Source organism: Xenopus tropicalis, chromosome 3, assembly GCF_000004195.4.
Source record: "Xenopus tropicalis strain Nigerian chromosome 3, UCB_Xtro_10.0, whole genome shotgun sequence".
Lineage (NCBI taxonomy): Eukaryota > Metazoa > Chordata > Amphibia > Anura > Pipidae > Xenopus > Xenopus tropicalis.
The window spans coordinates 108544305-108566938 of NC_030679.2; the positions used below are offsets into that span (position 1 = coordinate 108544305).

The window sequence follows — 22634 nt, forward strand, 5'->3', positions numbered from 1 at the left end:
AAATAAAATTGTGGTGAATAAAATTGTGGTGGGCACAAAGAAACACATTTTTTTACATATAAAATGATTTTTGACCATGTGTCCAAAAGTAAATAAGTGGAAAAGTTTGCTATAGGGCAGACCTTTCCCCATCTTGTTAGTAAAATGTAAGTTTAATTAAATGCCTTATTTGATCAAAATCATCTCTTGTTTCAAATTGAATATTTTCATTTTTTTTTTTCACCCCGCAGCCTGAAGATACGCAACAACAGATTGTGCGAGAGACATTCCATTTAGTCTCAAAACGAGATGACAATGTCTGTAACTTTTTGGAAGGAGGAAGGTAAAGATGTTTTTTTTAACTGAATATAGTGTAAAATGATGGAAAAGAACAACAAAATAACAGCATTTTGCAATGTAATATTTTTCCTTCTCTATATTAACTACCCTTCTGTTCAGTTGCAAATGAGTCCAAAATGCTTTGATACAATAAGATAATAAGTTTGCATTGCCCTCTGTCCCCTCATTTGGGAATTCTGCCTGAACAGTTTGGTAAACTGTGTTTTGGAGTACTGGTATCAGACCCATAATCTGGAAACCCATTTCCTAGAAAGTTCCAAATTACGGCCGTCTCCCATAGACTCCAATTTAATCAAATAATTCACATTTCTAAAAATTATTTCCTTTTTCTCTGTAATAATAAAACAGTACCTTGTACTTGATCCCAACTAAGATATAATTAATCCTTATTGAAGCCAAAACCATCCTTTTGGGTTTAATTACTGTTTAAATAATTTTATTAGCAGACTTAGGGTAGGAGATCCGAATTACGGAAAGATCCCTTATCCGGAAAACCCCAGGACCCGAGCATTCTGGATTCCCCAACTGGTTCCGCTGGTAGATAATCTGATTCATCTGGTGTACCATGTGTTTGTGGGTTTGGTTATATTAAAATAAAGATGTCAAAACATATTTGGATCCTTTCGGCAGGTTACATACAATTCATCTTGATTATTGTATTTAGTAGTTTGCCCTTATCCTGTAACTTGCACCAACCAAATAGTTATTTGATTTCCTTCTTGTTATTTCACCAGGTCAGTAATAACTTTCCAGAAATGACACAGATAAGGAAGTAGTGTAAACATATCCTTTATTTATATTATAATTGTTTGCAGTTGGACTGTCTAACCCCCTTTCATTTTTTACACTTTATTTTAGCTTAATTGGCGGATCTGACTACAAACTGATTTATCGCCATTATGCCACCTTGTACTTTGTGTTCTGTGTAGATTCTTCTGAAAGTGAGTTGGGCATTCTTGACCTCATACAGGTAAATACTTACTTTGAAAGATTTTCCCCTTCACATACTCTTGTGAAAAACCATTATATTTGCTCATTCTGTTTGTTCTCGGTGCATTCTGTACTTTGCACGTTGAAAGTGATTTTTATGTTGAGTAACAAAAATGTTATTCATCATTAAACTTAAAGAAGAAGGAAAGGTAAAAACTAAGTAAGCTTTATCAGAAAGGTCTACGTAAAAACAGCCATATGCACTTACAGTAATGCTGTACTGAGTCCTCTATCAAAAGAAACACAGGATTTCTACTCTCTCGTTTTGTAAACATGATGGGCCCGATTCACTAAAGTCCGAAATAAGGAGTGCTATTTATAGCATGCGTTAAAAATCTTATCACTTCTTATTTTTCGCTTGATTCACTAAAAGGACACTTGTGATAATTAAGAAGCGATGTTCTTGGCGTTATTTATCTTGCAACGACATATTTTCAAGCAATATATTACGCAGCGCACAACATATTACGCAGCACGTTGCTTGAAAATATGTCGTCGCAAGATAAATAATGCCAAGAACTTCGCTTCTTAATTATGACAAGTGTCCTTTTAGTGAATCGAGCGAAAAATAAGAAGTGATAAGATTTTTAACGCATGCTATAAATAGCACTCCTTATTTCGGACTTTAGTGAATCGGGCCCGATGTTCCAGTGTCTGACTTCCTCTCTCAGAAACAGCCTTAATTCTGGGGGCCAGAGTCTGCAGTTCTCTCCTCTCTCCCCTCTCCTGCTCCCCCCTCCCACCAGAATGCTAAGAACTCCCTCCCCCCCCCTCCCTTAGAAATGTGTGATCTCAGCTATAAGGGCTAGAGACTGCAGGAAGGAAGCAACTTAAAATGGCAGCTGCTATTTTAAGTAAACAGAGAAAGCTTCTAAAGCTGTTTACTCAGGTATGTTAATGGTCTCTGCAGAATAAATATATTTTTCTAGGTGGCACTAATGTGGCAAATCTATTGACCGTAAAATGCCAAAATGACTTTCCTTCTCCTTTAGGGCTGTGACAGATAGGGAGATTAGTCGGCCGCGACAAATCTCCCCGAAATGCGATTTGCCAAAAGTTGCCTTGAGAGGAAACTTTGGCGATTTCAGCGCCGCATATGCCATCCCACCGGCGATTTACATTCTAGTCGGTGGGATGGCATTTCGGGGAGATTAGTCGCCCCCGAGAAGGGAGATTTGTCGCGTGGCGACAAGTCTCCCCGTCTGCCATGGCCCTTAAGGTGATAAAAGAAAAAATGTTCTGCTTATAGTCCCTAAGCCTTAGTAGGTGGGTTTATGTTTCTTTCTGTAAATCTTGAAAAATAGCAGAGACTTAATCATACAAATAACTTAAAAACCATTACAAATTTGTAATGAATCTATGTTTCCAAGTTGCTAAGAATGATGTCTTCTTTAATTAGGCAAAAAATATTCTTTGGGTTGACGTCCTTAGGGCATGCACACACCGATATTATCGTGCAAAACCTCGTTTTGTACAATACTCGGTGTGTGTATGGTGGCTCGAAGAGGCAACTGATATCGCAGAAGGCTGTGGATATTAATAGGCTCATCGATCGTCCAGGTTAAAAGATTTTGAACGGGCGCCATTAAAGGCGCCCAAGCAAAATCTACGCCCAGGGCTGAATCGCCAGGTGGAGGTAGAATTTCTATTGTTTCTACCTACATATCTGACGATTCAGCCTTGAATGTCAGTGGAGGGTGGGAATGATCTTTCGTGTGACCATCGGAATTGCTACGTGTATGGCCACCTTTAGCTGCCAATTTGAGTCCCGTAGACCAATTCAGCAGCTTATCTGCCCGTGAATGGGGACCTCAAATGGCCCTACCCCAATATCTGGGCGAAACTCACCCGGGTGTCAATCGGGCAGGTATGATTTCTTTATTTGGATCAGGGGCTGCATCGGCTCTTTTTTTCCACGTCCTTTTTTACATAAAGGCAGTTCCTGCTTCTCGGCTTGCTGTGCAAATACAGTGTGTGTGAATGCTGGGTTAGTCAACAAAGACAGCACACAATAGTAAAAATACCTGCTGCCTTCCTGGCTAATAGGTAAAACCTATTAGTTTGCAACTAAAAGGAGTTTTGATCCTGCTGGTTATAATTTGTTCCCCTTCCTTTTTATAAATAATTGGAGAGTATATTGCTTTACTGTCTCTTTGACATCTTAATTGCTCTTTATGCACTAAATATCCAGTTTGTAGTGTATGCAAAACAAGTACTGTGGGTCAGATGGCAGATTTCAGACAGTCATTTTTGTGTAGCACCCACTAAATAATTTGTTTTAAATCTGCTGGCTTACAACAGCAGGACGGGTATAACTTCCTTATGTAGCTTCTGTTCTATTCATTTTTCCTTTCATAAGCCATTCACTGAGTTTGAATTTATGAGTTTATGATATTTGTATTATTAACAGAGCCATGGTTTATATTTAAAAGAGGGATATTGGATAATTGGAAAAAACTCTAATTTTGTAGTCAATTATGAATATATGGTGCTGGTTTCACTTTGGGCTAAACATTAATCTGTAAAAATGGGATTTTGGGGGAGTTTCTCAATAAATCAGTAAGAAACACAACCTTTTAGGCTCAATCCTTCTATAGGAGTATAATTCACTGGTATATTCTTAATTTTGATATGATATGTCTCCCCTAATAGATATGACTTAGCTTTATGTCCTGTAAAAACAGTTGCATAATTGCAACTGTTAAAATGTTTCTTTGTAGGAATTCTCTTTTCTCTGAATGCTTTTAGTGCAAAAAGAATAAAAACTGCACAGAAATCATTCCATTTAAGCACTGATGTCAAGCTAGGACTATGCTGGAAGCTTCTGGGTTTTGGGAAGGAGAAGGAAAGGCTAATAAAGAGTTAATCTCAAGCTGCAGGCATACCTTCAGTTGTCTCAATAGTGCCCTTAAGTCTCCCCATATTTCACTTGTTCAGATGATCAGAAGGCAAACAGGAAGAAGAAAACGCTGAGCTGTGTAAAGAAAGTTCCCATAATGCCTTGCTCCTGCACCGAGACCCAGACCAAGTGAACATGCTCAGTTAGTAAAACTATGAGTCAGCTTCCTGCTGATTGGCTCAGTTCCACATTCCTAGGGGGGGGGGGGGATTGAGTTCTTAGCATTCTTGAGGGAGGGGGGACCAGGAGAGGAGAAAGAGCAGAAAGCTGCATGTCTCTGGCACATGAATTACAGACACAAGAAATCTTTTCACAGAGAAGTCAGTGCAGCGTTTCTGTGAGTGCTTATGGCTGTATTTACATAGACCTTTCTGATAAAGCTTACTTAGTTTTTACCTTTCTTTCTCCTTTACGCCCTCAAACATTCATCTGGAAGAGGTTAAGTTGGAGCGTAAGCGACGTGTTTGGCCAGTAGTCTTGTTTGTATTACCTCCAGGCTTTAAACTCATGTTTACATTTACCCGAACAATTGGGTTAAGCACAGCACACAGTTCACTGTTTGTTAGTAATAAAAAAAAGTCCTTTAAAAAAAGGTAACATATAAAAAAGTACAAATAACTGATAATTTTCTTATTACAAAAATTTGTATTTGATTTATTTTTTCCATGATCAGTGTTATTTCTAAAACACACTTAGAATATTTGCAACTTTTTAGTTGGTCTTCATTTTTCAAATTTTTATAGTTTTTAAATTATTTGCTTTCTTCTGCCTGACTGACCCCGGCAGCCAAAAATCTCTTGCTCTGTGAGGCTGCAATTTTATTGTTATTGTTACTTTTAATTAGTAGAGAGGTGACTAGTTTCAACAGAGTACACCTATGTTTTTCGAGAAATGAAGATTATTAGTCTGGTGTCAAGGGGTAATATAGGTTAATTGCACATCTATAACAACAAATGTTTACATCGGAAAGCTTTATACAACACTTTACGACATTTGGTCGATGTTGCTTTATAGGGCCTAAGTTTTACTAAAAAACGAATATATTGTGCAGCCTCTATAAATCCTGCAGGCCATCCTCCAAGCCTAAGAAAGCTGTATTTTGCATAGTGACCTATTAATTCCTACATTTGACTCTCTCAATTTTTCTATCTTCAAATGTTGCTGGTTATTAAAACTGGTCAACTGCATAGATAATATTCAGAAATATGTTCTGCGTCTGCTTGAACCTGGTTACAGGCTGTGACTGGCACTCTGTGGATTCTGGAAAATGCCAAAGGGGCTTCTGTAAGATGCCATAGACCAGGGATCCCCAACCTTTCTTACTCGCAAGCCACAGTCAAGTGTAAAAAGACTTGGAGAGCAACACAATCTTCATAATAAGGTCTAAGACTGGCTATTAGGCAGCCTCTATGCACACTATCAGCTTACAGGAGGCTTTATTTGGTAGTATATCTTGTTTTTATTCAACCAAAACTTGCCACCAAGTCAGGAATTCAAAAATAACTACCTGGTTTAGGGGCACTGAGAGCAACATCCAAGGGGTTGGGGAGCAACATGTTGCTTACGAGCCACTGGTCAGGGATCACTGCCATAGACACTGTTAAGTAGGCTGGTGGGGCCTCTGTTTACTTGAAATACCAGGGCCAATTTTCATACCTAGTTTGAGCCTTCCCAGTCAGTTGTAATTATTGCTAAATAAAAAATGTGTTTAATGATTATAGCAATAACAGTGCAAATTATGTTATAGATATGGTAGGTATTGTGCTTTCTTGTATAGATCCCACGTCCAGGCAAAAGTGGAATTTATTTTAAATGTAGTATGTTTCTCATGTAATGGATGTGGTCACGGGGCACCATTTAACCCTTTAAGTGCCAGCCGAATTCGTCATTTCAGTTCCCCCCAGTGCCAGACGTTTTGTGAACATTCTGTGCTCTCTCAATGTAGGGGCTTTTATTGGGGGCAGGGTTAAGTTTAGGTAGGCAAACTATATATTGTTTTTTTCAGGAGAACCTGAGCTTTCCAAATCTACCTGAGTTTTTGTGTATTTCCACTTCTGGAACAAGATTTAGAGCTTGAAATACAAAAAAAAAAAGAAAAAATGCAATTTTTCATGATATAAGGATTTCTACCAGAAACACATTTTATTTTATGGACAAAAATTCAACTGATTTGGAAAGCCTCATGTCTCCCGAACGTGCCAATACCTGATATGTATAGTTTTATTGAGATTTCTGACTTCTATAGATCAAAAACTCCCAGCAGTAAATTACTAAATTTTCAAAGCATTACAGCAGAATACGGCACACTTTACATTCCAAAGCCAAAAATCCTGGAACATTAGGTTTACCCCAGGAAACCATACATTTTTGAAAACTACACATTCTGACGAATCCGAAATGGGTAACTATGTCTTCCAACTCCTAAGTACCAAACGGCAATGCTTTACTGAATTTAGCATTTTCTATAAAAAATTATGAAAATTCTAAAAAATCACCTCAAATCTTCCATTTTCAAGCACCTTATCTCCCACATAACATTAGGTACGAAGAAAACACACCCTAAATATAAAAGCCAGGGGTCCACTGAACAGTTTGATGCCCATTGTGCATAGGATCACCGATGTATCTGGAATTTAGAGACCCCAAAAGGAAGTTAGTACATACAAATTGCCCAGGAGATCTCTTTAGCTACTGAAAATTCAACACATTTACTGCATTTTCTGTGGGATAAAAACACAAAAAAATACATTGACCCCCCAAAATCATATATTTTTGGAAAGTACACATTCGGACGAATTCAAAATTGGTACCCATGTCTTTCTACTCCAAACTACTGAGTCGCAATTCTTTCCCAAAATTGCCAGTTTTGATGAAATACCTAAAAATCACATCAAATCTTCCACTTTCAAGCACCTTATCTCCCACATAACATTAGGTACCAAAAGAACACACCCTAAATATGAAAGCCAAGGGTCCGCTGAACAGTTTGATGCCCATTGTGCATAGGAACACCAATGTATCTGGCATTTAGAGACCCCATAAGGAAGTTAGTGCATACAAATTGCCCAGGAGATCTCTTTAGCTACTGAAAATTCAACACGTTTACTGCATTTTCTGTGGGGTAAAAACCCAAAAAAATACATTGACCCCCCAAAACCATATAGTTTTGGAAAGTACACATTCGGGCGAATTCAAAATTGGTACCCATGTCTTTCTACTCCAAACTACAGAGTCGCAGTGCTTTCCCAAAATTGCTAGTTTTGGTGAAATACCTGAAAAACACATCAAATCTTCCACTTTCAAGCACCTTATCTCCCACATAACATTAGCTACCAAGAAAACACACCCGAAATATGAAAGCCTAGGGTCCGCTGAACAGTTTGATGCCCATTGTGCATAGGATCAGCACTGTATCTGGCATTTAGAGACCCCATAAGGACGTCAGTGCATAGAGATTGCCCCAGAGGTCTCTTTAGCTACTGAAAATTCAACACGTTTACTGCATTTTCTGTGGGGTAAAAACACAAAAAAATACATTGACCCCCCAAAACCATATATTTTTGGAAAGTACACATTCGGGCGAATTCAAAATTGGTACCCATGTCTTTCTACTCCAAACTACAGAGTCGCAGTGCTTTCCCAAAATTGCTAGTTGTGGTGAAATACCTGAAAATCACATCAAATCTTCCACTTTCAAGCACCTTATCTCCCACATAACATTAGGTACCAAGAAAACACACCCTAAATATGAAAGCCAAGGGTCCGCTGAACAGTTTGATGCCCATTGTGCATAGGATCAGCACTGTATCTGGCATTTAGAGACCCCATAAGGACGTCAGTGCATAGAGATTGCCCCAGAGGTCTCTTTAGCTACTGAAAATTCAACACGTTTACTGCATTTTCTGTGGGGTAAAAACACAAAAAAATACATTGACCCCCCAAAACCATATATTTTTGGAAAGTACACATTCGGGCGAATTCAAAATTGGTACCCATGTCTTTCTACTCCAAACTACAGAGTCGCAGTGCTTTCCCAAAATTGCTAGTTGTGGTGAAATACCTGAAAATCACATCAAATCTTCCACTTTCAAGCACCATATCTCCCACATAACATTAGGTACCAAGAAAACACACCCTAAATATGAAAGCCAAGGGTCCGCTGAACAGTTTGATGCCCATTGTGCATAGGATCAGCACTGTATCTGGCATTTAGAGACCCCATAAGGATGTCAGTGCATAGAGATTGCCCCAGAGGTCTCTTTAGCTACTGAAAATTCAACACGTTTACTGCATTTTCTGTGGGGTAAAAACACACAAAAATACATTGACCCCCCAAAACCATATATTTTTGGAAAGTACACATTCGGGCGAATTCAAAATTGGTACCCATGTCTTTCTACTCCAAACTACAGAGTCGCAGTGCTTTCCCAAAATTGCTAGTTTTGGTGAAATACCTGAAAATCACATCAAATCTTCCACTTTCAAGCACCATATCTCCCACATAACATTAGGTACCAAGAAAACACACCCTAAATATGAAAGCCAAGGGTCCGCTGAACAGTTTGATGCCCATTGTGCATAGGATCAGCACTGTATCTGGCATTTAGAGACCCCATAAGGATGTCAGTGCATAGAGATTGCCCCAGAGGTCTCTTTAGCTACTGAAAATTCAACACGTTTACTGCATTTTCTGTGGGGTAAAAACACACAAAAATACATTGACCCCCCAAAACCATATATTTTTGGAAAGTACACATTCGGGCGAATTCAAAATTGGTACCCATGTCTTTCTACTCCAAACTACAGAGTCGCAGTGCTTTCCCAAAATTGCTAGTTTTGGTGAAATACCTGAAAATCACATCAAATCTTCCACTTTCAAGCACCATATCTCCCACATAACATTAGGTACCAAGAAAACACACCCTAAATATGAAAGCCAAGGGTCCGCTGAACAGTTTGATGCCCATTGTGCATAGGATCAGCACTGTATCTGGCATTTAGAGACCCCATAAGGACGTCAGTGCATAGAGATTGCCCCAGAGGTCTCTTTGTCTACTGAAAATTCAACACGATTACTGCATTTTCTGTGGGGTAAAAACACACAAAAATACATTGACCCCCCAAAACCATATATTTTTGGAAAGTACACATTCGGGCGAATTCAAAATTGGTACCCATGTCTTTCTACTCCAAACTACAGAGTCGCAGTGCTTTCCCAAAATTGCTAGTTTTGGTGAAATACCTGAAAATCACATCAAATCTTCCACTTTCAAGCACCATATCTCCCACATAACATTAGGTACCAAGAAAACACACCCTAAATATGAAAACCAAGGGTCCGCTGAACAGTTTGATGCCCATTGTGCATAGGATCAGCACTGTATCTGGCATTTAGAGACCCCAAAAGGAAGTTTGTGCATACAAAGTGTATACACTGCAATATAAGCTACCGGCATGTGCATTATGCGGCATAAGACCCCCTAACAGTAAGGAGACCCTAGAAAACTATACATTTTCCGAAAGTACACAATCTGACAAAACAAAAATGGGTAAATACATCTTTCTACTGCAAACTACCAAACTACAAAGCTATGCTAAACAGAACGATTTTTTTGACATTTCTGAAAATTGTCACAAAGCTTGCATTTTACCCCATTATGTACCCCCACATTTTGTACCGTATCAACATGAAACATTCTAAATATGAACACCAGGGGTCTACTGAACAGTTTGATGCCCTATATGCATAGATTTACCAAACTATGTGGGGTACAGGGGCACCCAAGTAAAAATAGTGCATATGAATTTTCACATAAGATGCTTCGGCTCATGCAGTTTTTGCACCCGGTATGTGTATTATGTGCCATACGACCACCTAACAGTAAGGAGACCCTAGAAAACCATATATTTTCCGAAAGTACACATTCTGACAAAACAAAAATGGGTAAATACATCTTTCTACTACAAACTACCAAACTACAAAGCTATGCTAAACAGAACGGTTTTTATGACATTTCTGAAAATTGTCACAAAGCTTGCATTTTACCCCATTATTTACCCCCACATTTTGTACCGTATCAACATAAAACATTCTAAATATGAACGCCAGGGGTCTACTGAACAGTTTGATGCCCTATATGCATAGATTTACCAAACTATGTGGGGTACAGGGGCACCCAAGTAAAAATAGTGCATATGAATTTTCACATAAGATGCTTCGGCTCATGCAGTTTTTGCACCCGGTATGTGTATTATGTGCCATACGACCACCTAACAGTAAGGAGACCCTAGAAAACCATATATTTTCCGAAAGTACACATTCTGACAAAACAAAAATGGGTAAATACATCTTTCTACTACAAACTACCAAACTACAAAGCTATGCTAAACAGAACGTTTTTTATGACATTTCTGAAAATTGTCACAAAGCTTGCATTTTACCCCATTATGTACCCCCACATTTTGTACCGTATCAACATAAAACATTCTAAATATGAATGCCAGGGGTCTACTGAATAGTTTGATGCCCTATATGCATAGATTTACCAAACTATGTGGGGTACAGGGGCACCCAAGTAAAAATAGTGCATATGAATTTTCACATAAGATGCTTCGGCTCATGCAGTTTTTGCACCCGGTATGTGTATTATGTGCCATACGACCACCTAACAGTAAGGAGACCCTAGAAAACCATATATTTTCCGAAAGTACACATTCTGACAAAACAAAAATGGGTAAATACATCTTTCTACTACAAACTACCAAACTACAAAGCTATGCTAAACAGAACGGTTTTTATGACATTTCTGAAAATTGTCACAAAGCTTGCATTTTACCCCATTATTTACCCCCACATTTTGTACCGTATCAACATAAAACATTCTAAATATGAACGCCAGGGGTCTACTGAACAGTTTGATGCCCTATATGCATAGATTTACCAAACTATGTGGGGTACAGGGGCACCCAAGTAAAAATAGTGCATATGAATTTTCACATAAGATGCTTCGGCTCATGCAGTTTTTGCACCCGGTATGTGTATTATGTGCCATACGACCACCTAACAGTAAGGAGACCCTAGAAAACCATATATTTTCCGAAAGTACACATTCTGACAAAACAAAAATGGGTAAATACATCTTTCTACTACAAACTACCAAACTACAAAGCTATGCTAAACAGAACTGTTTTTGTGACATTTCTGAAAATCGTCACAAAGCTTGCATGTTGCCCCATTATGTACCCCACATTTAGTAACGTACCAACATAAAACACTCTAAGTATGAACGCCACTAGTCTACTGAACAGTTTGATGCCCAATATGAATAGATTTACCAAACTATGTGGGGTACAGAGGATGCCAAATTGAAATACAGCAGACAAAATGTCCATGTGCAAAGACAAGTAACAAAGAACAATGTAAAAAGCAATAACATTGATAAAGATAAAAAAAAATCACTAAAATAATTTTTTTTTTTTGCCTAATAATATCTGCGGGCAGAATAACAGTTTGAGTATTTTGGCTAGGGCAAATAAGTTTTACAGACAAAGTCAAGCAAACAACAACTATGCATAACTGAAAATGCTATAAAATGGCTAAACATGCAGTAAAATACCCAAAAATCCACCAAAATCACAGAAAATGTAGTAGAAACACCAAAATAATACACAAAAGGTATTGCGCAGTGCGGTTAGCGAATACACTATCCGCAATGGCAATAAAACATTTTTTTCAGGCAAGAATAAAAACGATGCGATTAGAAAAAAAAAAATAATTACAAAATTACATAAGTGTGTAAGTGTGTGTGTACATGTGTGTAAAATGTGTTTTGTGTGCATGTGTGCGAGTGTGCAACCAAGTGTGAGTTTTCTCTAAGTGCTGTAAGTGATGAATGTTTGAAAACCTCCCAAAAATGCATGTGTGTGTGTGTAAGTGTGAGTATAAGTGTGTATTAGTGTAATAAATGTGTGATTGTGTGTTTGTGTGTGTATTTGCCACTTACTTGGGGTCTAGAAGATCAGGATCTGCAGGAGAAACTCGATCTGGCACAGCAGCATCAGCCCATGTGAGGGGGCGGGGCAGGAAGCAGGGGGGCCAGAGGGGGAAGCTGCGGAAGGGAGAGGAGCTGCACAGAAAGCCATGTGGATGGCAGGTAAGTCCCATGGGGCCCCTGGGTGATCGCTACCCAGGGGCCACTCGTTCCCCACCTCTGACTATTGTCTGGAGGCTGGGGAACGAGTGGGGAGCGAAGGAATGGCTTGAAAAGCCATTCCTCCGCTCCCAAAACCGGAAGTGCAGCAGGACGTAGAATCTACGTTCTGTGGCACTTTGGTCCTTTGATACACAGGACGTAGATTCTACGTCCTGTGGCACTAAAAAGGTTAATGGGATGGTTTGATTCATATATCAGTGCAGTGTTTTTATTTTTGGAAATATTGGTATGGTAAAGATTTGATACAAGCCAATTTCTATTGAAATTTATGACACTCATTCAGCATTGTTCTCATTCACTTCTTTAGACTGCCTATTTTACTGGAGTGTAAAATCTTTGGCATAACTCTAGAGGCACCAGAGTTTATTTTATTCATATAATGTTTATTAATATGTCACCAAGCATGTGTATTGTATTGTCCACTGTCTTTCTAAATTGCAATGTCTGTATTTTCAGGACATGGCCTCTAGTACAAAAATCTTCCTGCAGGTTTTTAGTTAACATTCACTTTTTGCAAGTTTCTTTTTCAAGTAATGTATATACAGGTATCGGACCCCTTATCCGGAAACCCATTATCCAGAAAGTTCCAAATTACAGAAAATTACATCTATTGGCATTAAAGGACAAGGAAAGGCTAAAATGTTAGGCACCCCCAAGTGACTTTAAAGGAACAGTAACACCAAAAAATGAAAGTGTATAAAAGTAATTACAATATAATGTACTGTTGCCCTGCATTGCTAAGTAAGCTGCTGTGTAGCCATGGGGGCAGCCATTCAAAGGAGAAAAGGCACAGGTTACTTAGCAGATAACAGATAAACCCCCATTATATGGGGCTTATCTACTAGTTATCTGCTATGTAACCTGTGCCTTTTCTCCTTTTTTCCAGCTTGAATGGCTGCCCCCATGGCTACACAGCAGCTTATTTATATAGTAGCTTTGCTGTAGCAAAAACACCAGTTTTTTGCAGAGCAACAGCACATTACATTTTAATTACTTTAAAACACTTTGATTTTTTGATGTTACTGTTCCTTTAATTGCTTACCTTAGGTGAAAACAGCACCACCTGTACCTGTAGCGATCGCTTCCTCCTTCCTGCTTCGTTTTGCCGGCAAATTCCCAGGACCGGCGCATGCGCATTAGAGTGAAAAGCCGACTTCTCTGTTAAAGTTCCGCTTTTCACTCTACTGTGTATGCGCCCGCGAGTGAAGGAGGAAGCGCTGCAGCTACCCCGGGCTGGTGCTTTCTCTCCGAACAGGGGCACCAGCCCGGGGTAAAAGGTAGGTGAAGCCGTAACATTTTGGCACCCCCAAGTGACTTTGTATTTCCTTCTCCTTTAAAATGATTCCCTTTTCTCTGTAATAATAAAACAGTACCTTGTACTTGATCCCAACTAAGATATAATTAATCCTTATTGGAGCCAAAACAATACTATTGGGTTAATTACTGTTTAAATAATTTTATTCGCAGACATAAGGTAGGAGATCCAAATTACTGAAAGACCCCTTATCCGGAAAACCCCAGGTCCCGAGCATTCTGGATATGGGGTCATATACCTGTACATCTAAAACTCCATTGAGCTTGATAACCTGAGACTGACTTGTGGAAAATAAATTTAACAAATCACAGCAGAAAATCAAACACTGCAATAAAAAAGAGGATTCCACTATAATAAAAATGTTGTTAAAGGTACTTAACTGCAATATGTGGTGTGATTAAACTAAACATTTTACATTTTTTGCCAAGAAAATGGCTTTAATAAAAGTTACTTTTATCAGATATAATTCCAGATATGTTTGCCCTGAGTATAGAAAATGTATTCAGTGCTACTGTTTTTGTTTCATTGTTCTGCCTGTAGCTGCAATGCATAGCTGTATTGCAGAAACCCCCTTTGCAGACCTGCTGGATTCAATGTAAATAATATTTTGTAGCCAAAATTGCACAGTATATTAACACAAAGATGAATTTGGTGTTTTTTCTCACTGCCTGCAGGTTTTTGTAGAGACACTTGACAAATGCTTTGAAAATGTATGTGAACTTGACCTGATCTTCAATGTAGATAAGGTATGTAAAATCATGCCATAGGAAGATATTGGGTAATGCTCCATTTTCTATATCCAGTAAAAATATAACTGGTTGGTTGTGTTGTGTGATTTTTGGACACTGGGGAAAAAAAGCCTTTTTAAAGAAGAACTATAGCTTAACAAAGTAGTAGGGCAGAAATGTTGTACATTATGTTTTGTGCTTCTGTACCAAACTAAGGCAACCACAGTCTTTTAGCAGGGAAGATCTATGCCTCTGTATATGCCCCAGTAGCTCCTCATTTTATTTTCTGCTAATTCCCAGCACATGCTCTGTGCTGCTGTCACTTACTGAGCTTAGGGTCTGACTCATAAAGTACTATATATAGAGAGAATGAGAGAGAGAGAGTATAAATTATAATATCAGGCTGATTAGTAATTAAGATTTTCATTACACTCCTAACAAAATCCAGGATGGGGAGCTTCTGTACACATTTTTGAATGCCTGTTCAGTATATAAAATATGGCATTTCCAGCCATATTCATTTTTAGAGTTTAGTTCTCATTTAATACAGTTTGGGGTATATTAATGGAGATGCATTTTGGGGATATAAAGAAATGTTTTTATGTCTATAGAGATATACCCACTCAAGAACCTTTACATATAATGCATTTTCAGCATCAAGTATAGCCTCCAGTTTGTAATTTCCACTTCAGGACAGTGCAGCATACAGATGACTATAACACTAATGCCACTAATGTTTTGGGATTGTGTCTTTGTGCATTTAAAGTCTCCAAATATGCTAAAATTTTTGTTTATCTTTGCTCCCCTTTTAAAGGGATTATGCACATCTGTGCAGCAGTGCAAACTCTTACGTTATTTCTTCATCATAATCCATCCCCACAGCCATAAACTGATTTGTGATGCCGAAGGAATGTTGTGCACAATCTGTAGAACTAAATATACCATTATTGAAACCTTGTTTTATACGTTGTCCTTATGGCTTCAGTGTCATCTGCATAGATAAATCATGCTGACATGCATGTTTTTGCAATTTATAAATCTATGGACTATTTCTGCTGAGCTTCAATAGATTACAATCACCCCTGTTTGTAGCATAAATATACTGTGAAACAGAACAGTGATTGCCATTAATGCCAGTTTGGTTAGTCACAAAATAATTGACTTATTATAGGGCAAATGTATCCTATTCATAATTAGGTTACTATTCTATGCATTGGTATAGGTATATTAGTATTGTTTGGTTTGCAATTCAAGCCCTGTTTATCTGCAGATAATAAATGATTGCTTAGCTTTTACTAAACACTATACTCTAAAATTGCTGACTTAGTTGGCACCTTGTGGTAAATCTCAAATGCTTGAAGCATGCAGATAAAGGAGGGTCTGCTATTTCTTTTACATAGATGACTCATCAACATATGTTCAGCTAAAGCTGGTCCTACATGTACCAATAAAATATTGTGAAACCTAGTTTGGTCTGATTTTCGGGCCGTGTGTGGGCTCATAATCATCGCCCCAATAATTTTCGTACCATTGCGATCGGTTGTTTAGTCAATCGGCCACGTTTGAAAAGTCCGGTCGGATAACGATAAAATCTGCGCATGTATGGTGTATCATTGTGCATTGATGATAACCCCACCTTTCTGGCTCCTGTGTTTGCTTATCTTTATGTTAGTTTTAAATGGTACTGAGATTACCTGACACCTCAGATTCAGGCTGTAAGACCCTTTATCGTTCACACCTGTATGACCCTGTATTTTTACACCTGTAAGACCCTGAGTGGTCATGATCAGTTACTTACATAAACGTGATAGGTTTCCCTGTCACCTTCCCTGCTTTGTCTGCCCTGCTCTACCCTTCCTGTGTGCCATACCCTGCCTGCCATTTAGAAATAGTTGTTAGGGGGTCCCTAAGGTGTGTAATTATTATGTGCTGGGGGTTGCTGTGCTACCCACAGGGGAGGAGGAGCCATATGGATGTAAAGGTGTGGTTTAGTATGACTTAATAAACTTCTTTCACATATGAATGATGGTGGACATACAGTGGCTTGCAAAAGTATTCGGCCCCCTTGAACTTTTCCACATTTTGTCACATTACAGCCACAAACATGAATCAATTTTATTGGAATTCCACGTGAAAGACCAATACAAAGTGGTGTACACGTGAGAAGTGGAACGAAAATCATACATGATTCCAAACATTTTTTACAAATAAATAACTGCAAAGTGGGGTGTGCGTAATTATTCAGCCCCCTGAGTCAATACTTTGTAGAACCACCTTTTGCTGCAATTACAGCTGCCAGTCTTTTAGGGTATGTCTCTACCAGCTTTGCCCATCTAGAGACTGAAATCCTTGCCCTTTCTTCTTCGCAAAACAGCTCCAGCTTAGTCAGATTAGATGGACAGCGTTTGTGAACAGCAGTTTTCAGATCTTTCCACAGATTCTCGATTGGATTTAGATCTGGACTTTGACTGGGCCATTCTAACACATGGATATGTTTTGTTTTAAACCATTCCATTGTTGCCCTGGCTTTATGTTTAGGGTCGTTGTCCTGCTGGAAGGTGAACCTCCACCCCAGTCTCAAGTCTTTTGCAGACTCCAAGAGGTTTTCTTCCAAGATTGCCCTGTATTTGGCTCCATCCATCTTCCCATTAACTCTGACCAGCTTCCCTGTCCCTGCTGAAGAGAAGCACCCCCAGAGCATGATGCTGCCACCACCATATTTGACAGTGGGGATGGTGTGTTCAGAGTGATGTGCAGTGTTAGTTTTCCGCCACACATAGCGTTTTGCATTTTGGCCAAAAAGTTCCATTTTGGTCTCATCTGACCAGAGCACCTTCTTCCACATGTTTGCTGTGTCCCCCACATGGCTTGTGGCAAACTGCAAACGGGACTTCTTATGGTTTTCTGTTAACAATGGCTTTCTTCTTGCCACTCTTCCATAAAGTCCAACTTTGTGCAGTGCACGACTAATAGTTGTCCTATGGACAGATTCCCCCACCTGAGCTGTAGATCTCTGCAGCTCGTCCAGAGTCACCATGGGCCTCTTGGCTGCATTTCTGATCAGCGCTCTCCTTGTTTGGCCTGTGAGTTTAGGTGGACGGCCTTGTCTTGGTAGGTTTACAGTTGTGCCATACTCCTTCCATTTCTAAATGATCGCTTGAACAGTGCTCCGTGGGATGTTCAAGGCTTTGGAAATCTTTTTGTAGCCTAAGCCTGCTTTAAATTTCTCAATAACGTTATCCCTGACCTGTCTGGTGTGTTCTTTGGACTTCATGGTGTTTTTGCTCCCAATATTCTCTTAGACAACCTCTGAGGCCGTCACAGAGCAGCTGTATTTGTACTGACATTAGATTACACACAGGTGCACTCTATTTAGTCATTAGCACTCATCAGGCAATGTCTATGGCCAACTGACTGCACTCAGACCAAAGGGGGCTGAATAATTACGCACACCCCACTTTGCAGTTATTTATTTGTAAAAAATGTTTGGAATCATGTATGATTTTCGTTCCACTTCTCACGTGTACACCACTTTGTATTGGTCTTTCACGTGGAATTCCAATAAAATTGATTCATGTTTGTGGCTGTAATGTTACAAAATGTGGAAAAGTTCAAGGGGGCCGAATACTTTTGCAAGCCACTGTACCTGCAATGAGAACCAACCATTTGGGTTTTTTGCTGTGCTATCACCATTAATGTGGGGATGATCAAAAAAGCTCTCATGATAACATGGGTGTGGTTTTAAAAAAGGGGAGTGGTCACAACTGCCATCTGTTATTGGCCCTCCACCATGTAGTCCAGAAAATTCTGGCCCTTGGTACCACAGAAGTTGGACAGCACCGTTATATAGAAACAGCCTCTGTTAAAGGAGTTGTTCACCTTTAGGTTTACATTTAGTATGATAAAGATTGTCCTGCTCTAAGCAACTTTAAAATTGATCTTCCTTTTTAATTTTTTATAGTTTGGCAATTATTTGCCTTCTTCTTCAACCTCTTTCCCGCTCTCAAATGAAGGTCACTGAAGCTGGTAGCCAGTATCTTTCCACTATGTGAGCCATTCCTGATCCCCAGCATTGGTGTCTAAACTCACTAATGTTTTCTATTCATCCCACAAGTATTCTTTTGGGTTGAAGTTAGGGCTTTCTGTGGGTTAGCCATGTTTATACACTCCCAGAGCACCTATTCCTGTACTGAATTACCAAGAATGTCATTGTATACTGTAGTTTTAGCTTCACTGAAACCAGGAATCCTACCCCTAACCATAAAAAAGCCACAGACCATTCAGCCACCAAACTTTAGAGCCACCAGTATGCATTCATGCAGGTTGTGTTCCCCTGATAACTGCCAAATCCATTTTTTTCCCATCAGGCTGCCAGATGGTAAAATTACATTGATCATTCTTTGGCTTCAGAGCCCAATGGCACTAATCTTTACATCACTCCTGCCGTTGCTTGGCATTGCATGTGGTGTGGTTTGATTGCATCTGAACATCCATAAAACCTTCCTACGAATAGATCTTGTGCTGCCATTGCTTCTGAAAATAAGTTTTAGTATTCGGATACATTTGGCTAAAAACAAGCAGATATTTTTACTTTATAATGTATTCCATAACATCGCTTCCTGCTCCAAAAAATGAGAATACTAGAAGTCCCTTCTAAGGTGTGTGACCTATTAAAGAAGCATCTATTCCTTTATGTGGGTATTGAACTCCTTGGAAGATTTTATTATCCATTACTATATTAGAATCAATTAGAATGCATGGCCGCCATCTACTGTTTAATATCCTCCAGAATCTGAACAATGTAGGCAGTGATAAGTAATAATATTTATAAGAATTTTAGTTTTTTACATGACAGTTTTCAGTATCTTCCTGCTTGTTTAATGCTGCGTTCTCTGGGACTGCTAACATTGAAAAGAGACCTCTGCTATGTGGTATTAAGCGGGATCATACATGTTCATCTCGCACAATGTGGTTTCCTGTGATTCATGCTCATGAACAAAACCCTTTAATACCTTCACTAACCTTCCTTTCAGGTTGGGCTTTTACCCACAATTTAGGCACACTGTTATTTTACCCCTGGATATTGCAGGCCTCTATAGAAATATTACATAAAATGGCTCGTCTGTAAAATGCTGCTTTATATAAATTATCCATTTTCATAAAAATATATATATTTCAAGTAGTATGTGCCACTGGATTTATTTATTTTATCCTGTGTAGAAAAACAGCCATTTAAGTACTAAGGGCCATTCCCCGGCTCAGATGAATCACTGTGCTCATACACAAACCAAGGCAGGCTCAAACTGGCAAACTGTGGCTTTAGGCAAACGCCAGAGGGGCTGCTGTAAGATGCCATAGACTGTCACTATTTGGCTGGTTGGCGGCTGTTTGGACCTCTGTGTACCTAAAATGCATGCAATGGTTTGTTTTAATCCCAACCTGGGCCTGAAACAAGGGCACACTTACATGCTATGTTACATCATTCAAATGAATGGACAGAGCTCTGTCTTTTTCTCCCACACTTCTCCATGTTATAGTTAGAGCCTGTATTTGCTGAGGGAGCACACAGACCATCACAAAATGGTAGCTCAAGGTATTTACTGATATATGCCAGGTAAGATTCTTTAATAGGACTCTTATTAAGGTATCAGTTAGCTGTTGGTTAATTATTTATTCAGAATAAGTATTTATTTCCTTATAAAGGTAACGTTACATAGTGAACAAACCATGAGGCGGATCGCAGCACACAGGAACAGCATTTGCCTGTCAGTGTTCACACTGGGCTGACTTCAGCCTAGAAAAGCAGATTGGAGTATATTGTTGTATCATATTCGCCTTCAGAATTTTGTTTAACTACTGTCAAAATGCCAATGCAAAGGGAACTTAGGAGACAGGAAGCTTTCCTCAGCCAGGACAGTGTCATAGGACATTACCCCCCACCTTGTGGAGTTAGTTTTGAAGCACATTTATGACTTCCCAGCTTTTGGGCTCAGCCAATCATACAGGAAATCCCAAGTGACGTTGTTTACGAACTGACGCTGAGTTTCGTGCCAAAAAAGCTTTGTACGTTTGCCTGAACAAGCTTTTGAAATGAAGAAACCTAAAAGCTGCCAAGTTTTTCTTTGTAACAAAAACCCAGTAAAAGTGACATAAATTGAGCAGGGTTTCCTTTATGGTTGCCTCAGCCTGAAAGTTCGGGCAATCATAAATATGCACCATAGAGTCAGCCCTTAGCTTTTCCGTTTGATGTAAGTGGATTATAGACACTATAAAAAGTAGCTGGTGGTTGCACATTATTACAGGTAACTATAATCAAAACACCATATGTGCTATTTCCCTAGAATAATTAAAAGTAGTTTAATTTTCTTGTCCAGAAAATAATGATGTTTTATTTAACATGGATTAAGCAAATACTTGATAAGATATGATAACAGGCTCAGTTATGTACCCAGTTCTAACAATAATTGCAGGCAATGACAAAGGTCAGCATAAACATTAGTTTGATAATGCTGTGCTTTCCTTTTTTTTCCTCCATATTTTACTGCACAAGAAGGCAGAAGACCTTTACAAATTTAAGACATGAGTTTAGGGTAATAAAATGGATTTGTCCCACTATCATTTTTTCTTTAATATTTGGCTCACCTGATTTACCTCTTGCACATAAATCACATCATTCTTTGTCATCTAACCCTACAATGACGAGATCTGTGGCTCAGCAAAATCCTTGATGCTAGGTATTTCTCATAAGGTATTACTGCTTACTCAGAAGTGAAATATTTAACACAAGCTGTTCCTACAGAAAAAGACCATTATTAATCATTAAAAATATATACACAGTGTCCATCAGGCAATACAAATATTTTCAAATTGATCTACACAAACCAACAGCTATAGAAATCATACCTGCCACTTTGCTTGAAAAACAGCTCATTTTGCAGTGTTAGATATAGTGAAAGTGTTAGAAATCATAAAAAATATAAAATAGTAACGGCATTGTAAAACTGGTTGGCTTGCTGATGCAGTCCTCTGCTGATTGGCTTTTTTAAACCAGCTTGAGATTTTGTGACAGATATTAGTTGGGCAGGCCACTGGGCTGCCCCCATACATGGCCCCTTCAGCATGTATGGCCAACTTTAGATGAATATCTAGTTCTATTGTTAATCATAAATAAGTTTACACGTGATGTGTCTCCTTCTAAAGGTCATACCATGTTGACATCCACTGTAGTACTGTACTTGTTTAGATCATTTTATTATGATTTAAGTAAAATTGTTTTGTTTTTTTAACTTGTCTTCACGAGGTTACCAATATATATCTGATTACTCTTCTATAATTATTTTATAGTATGTTGCTTACCAAGAAGCAGGCCTGTTCAAGATACATGGCTGATCAGTTTCTGGCACTTTCATTATTTGGCTTCTGGGATTGAAATCATGAAGTGTTTCCATTTTGCCTTCAGGTTGGCTGATGACACTGTAGTATCTCAGTTTTCTGGGAATTTATGGTGTCTAGGTTTATTTTGTAAAATAAACTTTTAAGTATTTTTATTTTGTTTCTTTAAGTCAAATGTAGCAGTTAATTAACAGACAAGCTTGATTGCTCTGTGGCCATGCAGATGTTATTTTCATTAAAGTGCCTGAGACCAAGAAACGATAGACCTTATAATTTTACATAAACAAGTTTGAGTATGAGTAAAGGTATTTGAGCATGAAGAACCTCTGGTTTAAATAAATACATTCTTTTTTTCTTATGGGATGTTCACTAATGTATTCAATTTTGTGATTTTTACAGGTTTTGACCCACTGATGTAGCAATGTACACATTTTAGAGATTAATCCCAATAAATAATAAAAGGCACAAGGATTACCCAGATGCTGAAACCCATAGCAACAAACAATATCTTTGCTTTTACAAAGATCAGTAAATGCTACCTGCAAATTGTTTTTTAATTGCACCTGTTATGACCTAACCCCAGTATCTATTTAATCTTTACTCTGTCTTCCTAGGTGCATTATATCTTGCATGAGATGGTAATGGGTGGGATGGTGCTGGAGACAAACATGAGTGAAGTTATCACTCAAGTTGAAGCTCAGAGCAAATTAGAGAAATCAGAGGTAAGTATTTTATACCTTTCCATACACCCTACATAG

The 22634-nt window shown here is 38.6% G+C and overlaps 1 protein-coding gene across 2 annotated transcripts in view; it reads left to right on the plus strand.

The window, feature by feature from the left end:
- The window catches only part of ap3s2 (adaptor related protein complex 3 subunit sigma 2), a 33537-nt gene that overhangs the window by 545 nt on the left and 10358 nt on the right, over nt 1–22634 (plus strand). For both annotated transcript variants that reach the window (XM_012958920.3, NM_001011184.2), the window contains 4 exon segments: nt 231–322; nt 1198–1309; nt 14431–14502; nt 22491–22598. In XM_012958920.3, the coding sequence (XP_012814374.1) occupies nt 231–322; nt 1198–1309; nt 14431–14502; nt 22491–22598 (384 nt within the window).